The sequence below is a fragment of the Mus caroli genome, unplaced genomic scaffold (assembly GCF_978045245.1).
Source record: "Mus caroli unplaced genomic scaffold, Mus_caroli_1 scaffold_2, whole genome shotgun sequence".
Lineage (NCBI taxonomy): Eukaryota > Metazoa > Chordata > Mammalia > Rodentia > Muridae > Mus > Mus caroli.
The window spans coordinates 139,599,366-139,614,815 of NW_028227257.1; the positions used below are offsets into that span (position 1 = coordinate 139,599,366).

Consider the following 15,450-nt stretch of genomic DNA (forward strand, 5'->3'; position numbering starts at 1 on the left):
AACTTCTTCAGTTCATTGTATATATTGTATAATAGCACTCTATCAGATTTAGAATTGGTAAATATCTTTTACCAAACTGTTGGTTTCCTTTTGGTCTTATTGATGGTGTCCTTTGCCTTATAGAAACTTTGCAGTTTTCTGTGGTCCCATTTGTTACTTCTTGATCTTACAGTTCAAGCCATTGGTGTTCTGTTCTGGAATTTTTCCTCTGTGCCCATATCTTCAAGGCTCTTCCCCACTTTCTCCTCTGTAAGTTTCAGTGTCTCTGGTTTTATGTGGAGTTCCTTGATCCACTTAGATTTGAGCTTTATACAAGGAGATAAGAATGGATTAATCCTTCTACATGCTAACTGCCAGTTGAGTCAGCACCATTTGTTGAAAATGCTATCTTTTTTCCACTAGATGGTTTTAGCTCCTTTGTCAAAGATCAAATAACCACAGGTGTGTGAGTTTATTTCTGGGTCTTTAATTTTATTCTATTGATCTATATGTCTATCACTCTACCAGTACCATGCAGTTTTTATCACAATTGTTCTGTAGTACAGCTCAAGGTCAGGGATGATAATTCCACCAGAGGTTCTTTTATTGTTGAGAATAGTTTTTGCTATCCTAAGTTTTATGTTATTCCAGATTAATTTGCAAATTGCCCTTTCTAACTATGTGAAGAATTGATTTGGAATTTTAGTGGGGATTGCATTGAATCTGTAGATAACTTTCATCAAGATGGCCAGTTTTACTCTATTAATCCTGCCAATCCATGAGCATGTGAGATCTTTTCATCTTCTGAGATCTTCTTCGATTTCCTTCTTCAAAAACTTGAAAAACGATCATATGGATTGTTCACTTGCTTAGTTAAAGTCACACCGAGGTATTTTCTATTATTTGTGACTATTGTTAAGAAATTTCCTAATTTCCTTCTCAGCCTCTTTATACTATGTGTAGAGAAAGACCACGGATTTGTTTGAGTTAATTCTATATCCATTTACTTCACTGAAGTTGTTTACCAAGTTTAGGAGTTCTCTGGTGGAATTTTTAGGGTCACTTATATATACTATCATATCATCTGCAAATAGTGATATTTTGACTTCTTCCTTTCCAATCTGTATCGCTTTGATCTCCTTTTGTTGTCTAATTCCTCTGGCTTGGATTTCAGGTACTATATTGAATTGGTAGGGAGAGAGTGAGCAGCCTTGTCTAGTTCCTGATTTTAGTGGGATTGCTTCAAGTTTCTCTCCATTTAGTTTGATGTTGGCTACTGGTTTGCTGAATATTGCTTTTACTATGTTTAGGTATGGGCCTTGAATCCCTGATCGTTCCAAGACTTTTTATCGTGAATGGGTGTTGGATTTTGTCAAATGTTTTCTCAGCATCTAATGAGATTATAATGTGTTTTATTTTCCTTTGCGTTTGTTTTTATAGAGGATTACATTGATGGATTTCTGTATATTGAACCATCTCTGCATCCCTGGGATGAAGCCTACTTGATCATGATTGGTGATCTTTTTTTATGTGTTATTTAGTTCAGTTTGCAAGAATTTTACTGAGTACTTTTGCAAGTGCTTATGACATTCATAGGGGAAATTGGTCTGAAGTTCTATTTTTGTTGGATCTTTGTGTGGTTTAGGTATCAGAGTAATTGTGGCTTCATAGAATAATTTGGATAGAGTATCTTCTGTGTCTATTTTATGGAATAATTTGAAGAGTATTGGTATTAGGCCTTCTTCGACGGTCTGATAAACTCTGCACTAAACCCATCTGGTTTTGGACTTTTTTTGGTTAGGAGATAATCAATGACTATTTCTATTTCTTTAGGGGATATGGGACTCTTTAGATCATTAATGTGATCCTAAATTAACTTTAGTACCTGGTGCCTGCCTAGAAAATTGTCCATTTCATCCAGATTTTGCAGTTTTTTTTTTAGTATAAGCTTATTGGTAGGATCTGATGATTTTTTTGATTTCCTCAGATTCTGTTGTTATGTCTCCCTTTTCATTTCTGATTTTGTTACTTAGGATACTCTCCCTGTGTCCTCTATTGAGTCTGGCTAAGGGTTTATCTATCTTGTTGATTTTCTCAAAGAACCAGCTCCTGGTTTGGTTGAGTCTTTGCATAGTTCTTTTTGTTTCCACTTGGTTGATTTCTGCCCTGAGTATGATTATTTCCTGCTGTCTACTCCTCTTGGGTGAATTTGCTTCCTTCTGTTCTAGACCTTTTAGGTGTGCTGTCAAGTTGCTAGTATATGCTCTCTCTAGTTTGTTTTTAGACACACTCAGAGCTGTGAGTTTTCCTCTTAGGACTGCCTTCATTGTGGCCCATAAGTTTGTGTATATTGTGGCTTCATTTTCATTAAACTCTAAAAAGTCTTTAATTTCTTTATTTTTTCCTTGACCAAGTTATCATTGAGTAGAGTGTCGTTCAGCTTCCACAAGTATGTGAGCTTTCTATTATTTATGTTGTTATTGAATATCAGCCTTTTTCTGTGGTGATCTGATAGGATGCATGAGATTATTTCAATATTTTGTATGTGCTGAGGCCTGTTTTGTGACTGATTATATGGTCAAATTTGGAGAAGGTTTCATGAGGTGCTGAGAACAAGAAATATATTTTTTTTAGGATAAAATGTCCTATATGTGTGTTAAATCCATTGGTTTCATAACTTCTGTTAGTTTCACTGTGTCTCCATTTAGTTTCTGTTTTCATGATCTGTCTATTAATGAGAGTGGGGTGATAAACTCTCCCACTATTATTGTGTGTAGTGCAATGTGTGCTTTGTGCTTTAGTAAAGTTTCTTTAGTGAATGTGGATGCCCTTTCATTTGGGGCATAGATATTCATAATTGAGATTTCATCTTGGTTGATTTTACCTTGTCACTCCTTGTCTTTTTTGATAAGTTTAGGTTGAAAGTCGATTTTATTAGATATTAGAATGGCCACTCCAGCTTATTTCTTGGGACCATTTGTTTGGAAAATAGCTTTCCAGTCTTTTACCATGAGGTAGTATCCATCTTTGTACCTGAGTTGGGTTTCCTGTGTTCAGCAAAATGTCAGGTCCTGGTTATGTATCCAGTCTTTTAGTCTATGTCTTTTTATTGGGGAATTGGGTCCATTGATATTAAGAGTTATTAAGGAAAAGTAATTGTTTCTTCCTGTTATTTTTGTTGTTAGAGTTGGGATTCTGTTCATGTGGCTATCTTCTTTTACGTTTGTTGAAAGATTACTTTCTTGGGTTTTTTTTAGGGTATAGTTTCCTTCCTTGTGTTGGAATTTCACCCTTATTATCCTTTGAAGGGCTGGATTCATGGAAAGATATTGTGTAAATTTGGTTTTGTCATGGAATATTTTGTTTTCCCCATCTGTGGTAATTGAGAGTTTTGCTGGGTCCAGTAGCCTGGGCTGGCATTTGTGTTCTCTTAGGGTCTCTATGACCTCTGTCCAGGATCTTCTGGCTTTCATAATCTCTTGTGAGTAGTCTAGTATGCTTCTAATAGGTCTGCCTTTATATGTTACTTGAGCTTTTGCCCTTACTGCTTTTAATATTCTTTCTTTGTTTTGTGCATCTGTTGTTTTGATTATTATGTGAGAGGAGGTATTTCTTTTTTGGAGCCATGTAGGCTTCTTGTATGTTCATGAGCATCTCTTTATTTAGGTTAGGGATGCTTTCTTCTATTATTCTTTTGAAGATATTTATTGGCTCTTTAAGTTGAAAATCTTCATTCTCATCTATACCTATTATCCTTAGGTTTGGTCTTCTCATTGTATCCTAGATTTCCTGGATGTTTTGAGTAAGGATCTTTTTGCATTTTGCTTTTCTTTGATTGTTGTGTCAATGTTTTCTATGGAATCTTCTGCACCTGAGACTCTCTTTTCTATCTCTTGTATTCTGGTGATGGCTCCATCTATGGCTCCTATTTCTTTCCTAGGTTTTCTATCTCCATAGTTGTCTCCCTTTGTGATTTCTTTATTGTTTCTACTTCCATTTTTAGATCCGGGATTTTTTTTTTTCAATTCTTTCACCTGTTTGTTTGTATTTTCCTGTAATTTTTAAGGCGTTTTTGGGTTTTCTCTTTAAGAGATTCTGCCTGTTTACATGTGTTCTCCTGTAATTCTTTAAGGGATATTGGTGTTTTCTCTTTAAGGGCTTCTACCTGTTTATCTGTGTTCTCCTGTCTTTCTTTCTTTTTTCTTCCTTCCTTCCTCCCTTCCTTCCTTCCTATCTTTCTTTCTTTCTTTCTTTCTTTCTTTCTTTCTTTCTTTCTTTCTTTCTTTCTTTCTTTCTTTCTTTCTTTCTGCATTATTTGATTTATTTTATTTTTAATTTAATTTTATTTGTAATTCATCTTTTACATTCCATATTCCATTCCCTGCCCCTCCCCATTAGCCCTCTGATGGAGCAGTCCTGTATTTCTTTAAGGAAGTTATTAATGTCCATCTTAAAATCCTCTACCAGCATCATGGGATATGATTTTAAATCTGAATCTTGCTTTTCTGCTGTGTTGGGGTAACCAGTACTTGCTGTGCTGGGAGTACTGTGTTCTGATGATGCCAATTAGTCTTGGTTTCTGTTGGTTAAGTTTCTTGAGTTTGTCTTTTACCACCTGGTAATCTCTGGTGTTAGATGATCTTGCTGTCTCTGGCTGGAGCTTGTCCCTCCTGGGAGGCTATAAGCCTGTGCCAGCACTCCTTGGAGACAAGCTCTCTCCTGGCAAGACCATTGCACAGAGGGCTAAGGAACAGCCACACTTCCTGGGTGCAGATGTAGGCCTATAGGACCCTTCCCAGCTGTCCTATGACTTCTGCCACCTGTGTACTCCTCAGTTGATCTACCTTACAGAGTCACTGGAGAGAAAATGGCAATCTGTCTAAGTCCCCGTGTCAGTCACTTCCTGGAGCCAAGCTCTCCTCTGGCAGGGAAGGCACACAGAGGACTGAGGATCAGCTCCACTCCCTGGGTGCAGATGTAGGCCTGTAGGACCTTTCCCAGCTGCTCTGCTGCTTCTGCAGCCTGTGTGCTCCTGAATAGACCCACCTTACAGAGTCACCAGAGAGAAAACGAAGTTGTTCCATAATGTCCAACCATAATTTATTGTTTTAATAAGTCTCTTGTTCTGCTACGAAGGCCCTAAGCAAGAAGTAACTATTTTGTATCTCATACTGCTATCACCTCAGTTTTTAACAAAAGTTCTGGAAGGGTTTATAAGAGTGAAAAGTTCTGCTAAGGATGCAAAGTTATTATAAATATTGCTCTTGGATTTCTTTATTGAGCTTCATTTTCTATTAGGACCTTCAAAACTAAGGCACTTTATGCTGTGACCGTAAGCAGGCTTGGCATCTTCTTTGAATGGCTCTGTGTGTTGGCTTCCTCTTTTTCACAGGTGTCAGTGCCATAGAAGTGGTTGTGGAACATGGCTTGGCAACCCCAGAAGGCCTGACTGTTGACTGGATAGCAGGCAACATTTATTGGATAGATAGCAATTTGGACCAAATTGAAGTGTCTAAACTTGATGGTTCCCTGAGGGCTACACTAATAGCAGGAGCCATGGAGCATCCCAGGGCCATAGCACTGGATCCACGATATGGGTAAGAAATACTTTTAAAAAAAATTTTGTATTTATTTTTCCATTCCAGATTTTATTACCTCTCAGTCCACTGTCTGACTGTTCCACATTCCATACCTCCTCCACACCCTACTATCTCCAGAGGATGTCCCCCACCACACACCCCCTACCCTACCAGAACTCTAAACTCCCTGGAGTCTCCAGTCTTTTGAGTATTAGGTCCATCTTCCCTGACTGAACTCAGACCCCAGCAGTCCTCTACTGTATGTTTATTTGGGTCTTCATATTAGCTTGTGTTTGCTGCCTGGTTGGTGGTCCAGTGTTTGAGAGATCTCGGGAGTCCAGGTTAATTGAGACTGCTGGTCCTCCTACAGGTTTGCCCTCTTCAGCTTTGCTGGAAGAAATGTAACTTTTACACTTTCTCCTCATCATAGAAATTCTAAGCGAGGAGGTGAAAATGCTTATTTTATACATCAATATATTTATGTCTAGGTACCTGTGTATACAAGCATAGAACTATATATAGAAGCAAGTGTGAGCACATTAGCAAAGGCTTGGTTACAGAATTCCTTACTCAGATATTTTTTGAAGCAGAATCTATCTTCCTATCAAATATGGGCAGGAATAATTATTGGAAAGAATTGCAGCTCTTTTCCAAAGCAGTAATTTAATGAATTTCACTTTGCTTTGCCCCAGAGATGCTGTAATTTTGTTCTAATGGCTATAAACCCCAGGGCTAGTCTTTGTTCTGAATAGTCACAGATGTTAACCACCTCACCCTTTATTTATTTTGTGTGTTCTTAGAGTCAATTGAAAAGAAAATTGAAATAGGCTTAAAAGAGTCTAGCAGTGAGATGCTGACTACTGGGAAGTTTTGAGAGAGAAAAGACCTGATTCTGGAAAACAATGTTAAATGTTGAGTGACTCAGGCTGTTGCCTGCCTTGTCCCCTGTGTGCTCATTTTTCTTAAGCAGCAGAAGAAAAACACCAGACTTAGAAGTAATGAGTTCTAATTCCTGCTCACTCACTTGTTCTCTGGAGAAAGCAAATGTGTGACCTCTAAGATTTTTATCTTTGGAATATAAGAGATTCTATGGGGGAAAGAAATATTCAGGCAACATGAGAGAATACCACTAAATTCCCGTGAATTATTTATTTCTCTGGTAAGGAGCTTGTAGATCAAAGGCTTTGTCAAGTCTGCAAAATATTTTTTAAAGGGTTATTTTCGGCTCTATATCTTAAATTCAAAGTTCAGGAATTACAAGTCTGTGTGAGCCTAGGGGAAGCTGAGTGGGATGCATAGGAGAAAAGCTGCCTTCCATCCTTGATTTTGTAAAGTTTCCTACACATATTTTGCTGCTGCCGTGTTTTATTCCAGGGACTTAAACACCAGTAGATCAGGATGTCTTTTTCCTTTCCCCAGTGTAGACACTCCTTTAAAGGGGGAACAGCTTCCCTGGAGAAGAGATACTAAATTTATTACTTGATCAGGAAGGATTGTCTTCTATTAGGTTTAAAATATGTTTTGAATTCATCAAGATACTTTAAATATTGGCAAATTTTCCTTGAAACCCTGCCCCTCTGGATCCTTTTCAAACTGGAACAGTGGAGCTTGGTGAACGGAGAGATGATGCTTCTTTACCCCAGAAAAGATTTCCGTCGTTCATATTCTGCCTTGCATACTTTCTTCCTTAGCTCCTGGGATAGCAGCTCACCTGAAAATACCTGTGAAGTTAAATGAGAAAGGCTCTTAGCTTCAAATATTTGTGCCGAAAGTGCAAGCAGATGGGTGACCTCAGCCCTGTCCCACCCATCAAGTTCCATCTCATGGTTCCCATTGTGACCCCTATTCATAGGAAGCTCCTGCCCATAACTTCTGCCAGAGCTGTAGAAATAATAAGTCATGAGAAACTTTCCACATAACAAAAAGTGATCCATTGGGCTGAGATACATTTGTAGTATGTGTTCCATTATGAGGAAGAAAATGAGAGCATTTCCCAAGGTACCATTTGTAAGAGAGAGAGAAACACAACAGAGAAAGGAAACTTTAGAGATGATGTGTAAAGTCAGTCAATTTGAGAGATTTCATGTCCTAAGCATTATATTTAATGGAAGGAGGGTAAGCCCCTCCCCAACCCCCCCCCCCAATATACAACTTGAAAAGAATAAAAGGAAACAGAAGCACAAACACGCGCACACACACACACACACACACACACAAACACACACAAACTAAGCAATAATACCAGTTTTTCAGTGACTGAAGGCTTTCTATGAGAGTCAACTGCTGATAAAGGGCTAAGTCATGTGTATCAGGATCTGTATAAAAGTCCTTCAAGAGAGAATGTTTTCTACTACTAAGTTTGGCTATCACATTGTAGGTTAATTAATGTAATCACAGCACTAGTTAGGTAATTGAAAGAATAAAATGAAGGGCAAGATACATGTCTCAAACGGTTTCTGACACAAATGACCAGAGAACAGTGGACTCTCTGGCTTCCTATTCCTTAGAAAGCTAACTGATAGGTGTGGCTGTTAAGAATTCAGAGTGTTTTTACTTAAAGTTTTTCTTTTAATGGAATTATGGAAAAGTTATTATGTGAAATCATCTGACCACCTTAGAGCACAGCCATATAAATTAAATTTTAATATTAGTATCAGTGTTTAAATAGTGCCAACATTATTGGACATTTTAGTGAAACCTTCTGAGACTTTAAGGATTGGAGTTTTTGTATCTTAAAGCAAAAATGTAAGAACAGTAATCACACAGACAGCATATACAGCACAAACACAAATATACACCAACTCACACTTATATATAGCACAAACACATTTATATGTATACACACATACAGCAGATAAAACAATACACAAACTCATATTTACATACACAGTATACAACACAAGCATGAACAGTATATACTACACAGCGTAAACACATATATACTCATATACCAAGCATATACAACACAATCACATACTCAAACATATAGCATCTACAAAGGAATATACTCACTCATATGCACATACACAAACATGCTGCAAATTCAAACTAACCAGGAAAACTAACAATGTAAAATAAAATTACTTAAATTTAATTTATTATTTTGTTTATAGAAAAGAGACGTTACTATTTATTTCTCAAGACTTTCATGAAATATGAGGAAATTTGAACCCATTGATATGAGCTCTAAAATAATTTAAGCTTTCTTTGAAACTTTTTATTTTGGGAAAACTTCTCTGGATTTGTTGAGAAGTATGACTTGAGTACATAATTCTATATTTTTAAAGACGTAAAAATCTTTCTCAGGGCAAGAAAATTTACTTCAAAGTCTAAAGTCCATCATAGATCTTAGAGCATACAAAGGTGCCCAACGCCTGTCAAATAAATGTATACTGTGTGGTGACTTTGTTTACATACCACCATAAGTATACTCAAACATAACAAAAAGGAAACTTCATGAGTAGTGATATAATATTTGTTTCCAATAACAAGTGAAAGTTTGCCATTCACTACTTTGCTCAGTGTATCACAGAAACCAAATAGATGACTCATAACATCAGCCCTACAAAACATGCTTATCTCATATAACACAGAAAGTCTGTGTGACATATTTTACAGATGATAAATAATGGTAGTGATTTCACAAATATCGACATTCATTGGACATTATAAAACATATCTATCTCCCTCCGCATTCCTAACATGCAGAATGTTAAGTGACAAGCAATTCATAGATGATCGTGTGGCTCTTAGGCAAGAGCCAGTTCTTCCTTTCATCCCATTTTAAGTGGAACTTATTGCTAAAGTGCCCTGAAGGACAATGTGAACCTGGGCAACACCTTGCTGTGAATGGCCAGCAGCTGAATGTGTGGGGTCTTCCAATGTCCACGCACCCCACCACCCTCATGCTGGGTTCTTACAGAACAGTCTGCTTCTGTCTCCATTCTTTTCATCCATCTCAGTAACTGATCTCTACTGTAAAGATAACACTGACCAAAATGGAAGCAGTCATTGAGAGGATTAGTGAGGCAATTATACTAAATTTACTCCAGGAATACTGTAAATTACTGTAATCTCTATTCATTGCTAGCTTTAAAAGATAAAGATAACCCATTTTTTGAAAAGATGTTTTTCTTTCACCCTTTTCTACTTGACCTGACAGATTAGCCTACAATAGTACAGCTTGTTCATGGTCTATTACCTGGCTTAATCTGAAAACAGACTAGTCCATGAATGTGGAAACTACAGAAATGTGGCCCATATTTCCTCTTTACACCACAATTGTGGCTGAGCATCTCTGAGGTAGTATATAAAGAAAGATCTTCCCTGTACGTGAGAAACTAATGCAATCATTGAAATACTAACACACTTTTACCATTTAAAAAGAAATGCAAAAAAAAAATGATGTTAGAATAACACCAGCTTGTAAAACTCACAAAAGAGTGCTAAGAATTTTATGAAACAATGATCTATGAAATCAACCGTGAATGTCAGTTGTGTTAACTGTGCTGTGGCAAGGTTAAGAACACTTTAAAGGCAAATATTTTTTAGAACATATTCTTCTGTAGAACAGAACTAAAGTTCCCCACTAAAATTGAAGGAAATTTAATAGCAGTACTCACTACAGAATACAGACACATGCACACGCACATGCACACGCACACACTACTGTTTAATGACTAAATGAAGGAACAGGTCACTGATATTAGAGTGCCACAATGTTCTAGTCTATCCTTTGCTCTCCACTAGAAGCATGTTTGAAAACTTGCAGTCCTTTTTCAAGTGAACCCAAAGATACGCCCTTCAAAACCACAAACAAAGGAACTTATGAACAACAGAAACTATACAAAAGCAAACAGACTAACAAAAACAACTTTCTCATTGAAGAGAATAAGATATTTTTATTTTGGAGCCAGTGTGCATGATTATTCACAAACATCTCATAGTAACCAAAAAGAAAGCCAGAAGGCAGTTTTCAAATATATTTGGGGAGACATCATTTAGGCATGTTAATCAAAACAAGGAGAATTCGGCTTTAAGACTTAGATGCTATCTGACAACATTCTTAATTTTGAATAATGGTGAACTAGGTTTTTGTTAAGTTAATACATTTCAAAAGTATTTTTGTTAATGTGTTAGCATGTTAGACTCACTGCAAGGGAGGGCAAGAAATCCTTAGTGTTGGGACATGTGGAAGAATGGCGTCCAGTGAGTACTCTGAGTGTTGGTGAGAAGACTCTAAGGAAACAAGACTCTTATGACCCCAGTTTCTTCAAAACACAGAAATGTTCTTGGAACATGTTTTTTTTCTCCTCCTAAATGTATAGGGTAGGACTTTACTTCAGGGGTTGTTGTTTATGAGCCACTGTGACCTGCCCTTGTTGTTGGGCACTTTATTCAGGCGACTTTTCTTAACTACCACAGTACAAATTGTCTGATACTCTGAATAAAGTTAGTCTCCTACTCACTGCAGGTCTGTCTGTCAGTTCTTCTGTAGACACAGATTCTTTTTAGGAGCCCTTGTTCACAGTATCTTCAGGATTTGATAATTAGCCCTAAGAATAAAATCCCCAAGAGTTCCCCGATGCTGTGACACCAGCTCTGCTGCTCTTACGTTGCCTAATTCCACTTCATTTTTCTCATTCCTCTATGATTATATGTTTGAGCTGTAGCCCTTTTCTGAGCCCGAGGCTGCCTCATTCTCTGTCACACTAGAGCATTCTATAAGAAGGATGCTCACCATCTACTACTGTTCATCACAAGTTTTTTTTTCTTCAAAAGATTCTACAAGTTGTAATTCCACCTGCATGAACATATATGATCTGTCTATTCCTATGGACTTGAAGCCACTAGGTTAGACAACACAGCACTACTTTTGCAAATTTTACTTAGAAACTTCCCCTATGTGGCAGATATGAGATGAACCCTGGAAAATAAAAAAGTACGACAACGGCATTATTTCTCTTTCTTCAGAATTCTTTTCTGGACAGACTGGGATGCCAATTTCCCTCGCATTGAATCTGCTTCAATGAGTGGTGCTGGAAGAAAAACCATCTATAAAGACATGAAAACTGGGGCATGGCCTAATGGACTAACCGTGGACCACTTTGAAAGAAGAATAGTTTGGACGGATGCCAGGTTAAAATATTTTCCTATGTTTTCATTTAATTGCTCCAGTTTTTAAACTACATTGTTAAGTATCCTAATATATGGGCAGAGTGTATTGAGATCAGTATTTTTATGTGGGTTGGTTTTGATTTGCCTGGAAAATATATAAGTCCATAGAAATACTTAATTATCATTTGTCGAACTATATCATAACTATATTACTGGAACTCATTTGCATAAGTCTATCACTGGACTCTTTAAGTGGCTTGATAAACCATTGATATACTAACCTTTCTTTAGGTCAGATGCTATTTATTCAGCCTTCTATGATGGAACAAACATGATAGAAATTATCCGAGGACACGAGTACCTGTCACATCCCTTTGCTGTGTCTTTGTATGGGAGTGAGGTGTACTGGACTGATTGGAGGACCAACACACTGGCCAAAGCCAACAAGTGGACAGGGCAGAATGTCAGTGTGATCCAGAAGACGAGTGCACAGCCATTCGACCTTCAGATTTACCATCCCAGTAGACAGCCACAAGGTAGGTGCTTAGCTAACCATGTAGAAATGTTTCTACCTAAACAGTAAATGTACAGCCTATAAGAAAATTGTGTAAGTTAATTATGGCATGTTGCAAGCAGTGCTGAGTTTCAGTGAATGAGCTCAAGATGATTTTCACATTGATTATTACATTTGCTTCCTTCAGAATAATGTAATCTCAGAAAATACATTTTATACTGTCTTGAAATTGTGAATCCCTGACATAACATGACAAGAATGTGTGGAAAGCTCTCTAATGTCTTTGAATGTGAAGCTAGGGTCTAGCAGGTAGGAACATGTGATCCTCTTGCAGAGGACCCAGGATCAGTTTCCAGCTCCTGCAACTCCAGATTCAGAAGATGCTCCTTCTGGCTTCCACAAGCACCCATACTAATGTGCACATGTGTTCTTTCACACATGTGATTAAAGTAACATCGCTATTTAAAGAGCATTTTTAAACCTTTGAACCTTTTGAACCAATACCAGATTAAGAAAGAAATATCAAGAATCCAGTCAACGTGTAGTCACTAGATATCTTAATTGGAAGCTTACAGGGAGCTGCATGGAAAGAATGAGCCATGAATGGTGTGCCTCTCTCCCCATGTTGCCCACATGTTGGCTCAGTAATGATTCTTTAGGTCCTTCTGCTCAGTCCTTACAAGTATTATTTTATCCCCACTCACATTTCTTTTTTGGAATACCATGGACTTTTGTCACAGCAGCAGACAGCAGCTTAACCTGTTACACTTCTTCCCCATCCTTTGCCCTGTACCCTGTGGGATTTTCAGTCTACTACCAAGGTCCCTTTGTTATTATTGTGAGTATTTTAAACATGAGTGTGAGATGATGCTACCTCACCTACAAATACATATCTTCTTTTCTCCTTCATGGATGGTTTTCCCTGTCTGGTCTATAGTTCACATGTTAAGCATAATTCTGAATTCATGTTGTATTGTCTTGTTCTAATGCTGACTAAAACCTGTGGCTTCCATGGATGAGAAAAAAACTTTATCTCTAGAGCTTGGCCTTCATTATCGCTGAATAATATTTCTCCTATCAGATGTTCTTGTGTGTACATTTTCTGTGCTCTTGCACTGCAATCTGAGTGAGGTTAGGTCTTTCCACTCTCGGTTCTCTTGTTATCAGTCTTTTTGCTGTGTTAGTTTCCGCTCACCCTGGCCTGTGCTTTCCAGCCATGACTGGAATCCTTCGCACCATATTTAGTCTGCACACTACTACTACATTAGAGGAAGTCCAGAGCCTAATCATTTTCCACTTAAAGAGTTTTTGTAATATTCTGATCTAACAAGTATTTAGTAATATATTCAATTTATGTAAACATGAATAAGTGGGAAATCATGATTCTGAAAAGCAAAATCTCTTTGATATAATGAAGAAGTCATCCCTAAGTACTTTCTTCAACATAAGGATCAGAACAGAGTGTGCCTGAAATGCATCCACATGATAAAATTAATATAATTTAAATAACTAAGAAAATATTACACAGCTGTACTTTTGTCTCCATAAATATGTTTTTGTAGAAATTGTATCTTTAGTTTTAGAGCTATTTAATAATGATGATAAGAAATGGCTTTGTTTATGTTATCTATCAATTTCTTCCCTTAAAGTGGATATATGCAAAGGAAACAGATTTTCACATATCAGTATAAGCTTTCTTAAATTCTCTGAATGGGAAAAATGATATCGTTACTATATCTATATCTATATCTATATCTATATCTATATCTATATCTATATCTATATCTATATCTATATCTATATCTATATCTATATGTATATCTATATCTATATCTATATCTATATCTATATCTATATCAGAACTCCCACATATCTATATATCTATATGTAGATAGATAGAGAGAGAGAGAGAGAGAGAAGACTAGTACTGATTTGGTTGGTTTGTGAAAGTGCTTTTAGTAGGCTTACTTAAATGAAAATGGTTTACATGTGAGTTCTCTTAATTATATACAACAGAGACTATTGTGTCAGTCTAATTTAAAGTAGTCTCTCAGGGCTCGAAGAAATAGTTTTTATTTACACCTAGTGAATGCTATTATGCTATTTCCTAAATGGAATTCAGCCATTCCGAGTGAACAGAATGTTTTACTGCACTCTCACTCCACTTGTGAGGATCACAGAGTGTCTAGTAGTCATTATCTGCCCCATACATCCAGTTCAGTGAAACAACACTTCACCATCTGAGGAAGAACACCCAGGATATAGCTACCATTTTGCTATTGTCAAGAAGGGAATTAACAATGATATGGTGACAGACGCCCAGCATTCTCATAATAATAAATGAGCATTCCTCATTTCTGGTACATATTCTTATGAAGATCACAGTAGGATGTTACATTTTAAAACATGTGGCAAAAAAAGACATAATGGAGCAATAGTGAGTATCTTAAGTCTAAATTAATATGTTATGCACACATTATTGAACATTATTAGCATCTTATTTAAACTCTTTGTGCATCTTTTCATTTGTCAGCTGTAGATACTCTAGATGATAATGTGAACATCAGAAAAAAAAAGAATCAGGGAATGGTTGAATTTGTATTAATATTTTTATAATTAAGTCATGTGGGTTATTTGTATATGAGTATAGCATAAATGACATTGGGAATTATAACACAATAATTATGAAATGTCATATCGATGTGAAGCACCACATTATACATATTTATACAAAATGCATATTTCTTTCAATAATGTCTGATGTGACTAGTTTAATTGTTATCATTACTGACCAATAACAAATACATTTCCTTCCTTCAAAAAATAAAAAAAGATCTAGTTTACATTTTAGTATTTAATAAAATGTATTAAATATGAGCTAATACAAAAAACATTTTAGAATATTGTTTATAAATAATTATGTACTTGTAGAATTACACATATTGTATATTATTATATACATTAAAATTATACACATTATATATTATAATCCATACATATAATAAATACAAATGTTATACATACATGTATATATATATATATATATATATATATATGGGTGAGAAAGCTGACTTACTTCTTTGTATATGTAATTATGAAAGCTGAGATGTCTCAAGGAAGGCTAAGATGTAACTCAGATAGGATTCAAAACTTCAAAAACCAAGAACAATAGAGAGACAATTGCCCACATTCTAATTCCAGTCCAAAGGTTCTCCTGTGCCTGGAGCACCATTGGTGGGCAGCAGGGGAGGAGGGCTGAGC

The 15,450-nt window shown here is 36.5% G+C and overlaps 1 protein-coding gene across 3 annotated transcripts in view; it reads left to right on the forward strand.

Moving 5' to 3' along the window:
- Positions 1-15,450, forward strand: part of Lrp1b (LDL receptor related protein 1B) — a 2,026,300-nt gene that overhangs the window by 1,315,787 nt on the left and 695,063 nt on the right. For all 3 annotated transcript variants that reach the window (XM_021181392.3, XM_029472167.2, XM_029472172.2), the window contains exons 25-27: positions 5,372-5,576; positions 11,532-11,696; positions 11,967-12,211. In XM_021181392.3, coding sequence (XP_021037051.1) covers positions 5,372-5,576; positions 11,532-11,696; positions 11,967-12,211 — 615 coding nt within the window. The remainder of the gene's footprint in view (positions 1-5,371; positions 5,577-11,531; positions 11,697-11,966; positions 12,212-15,450) is intronic.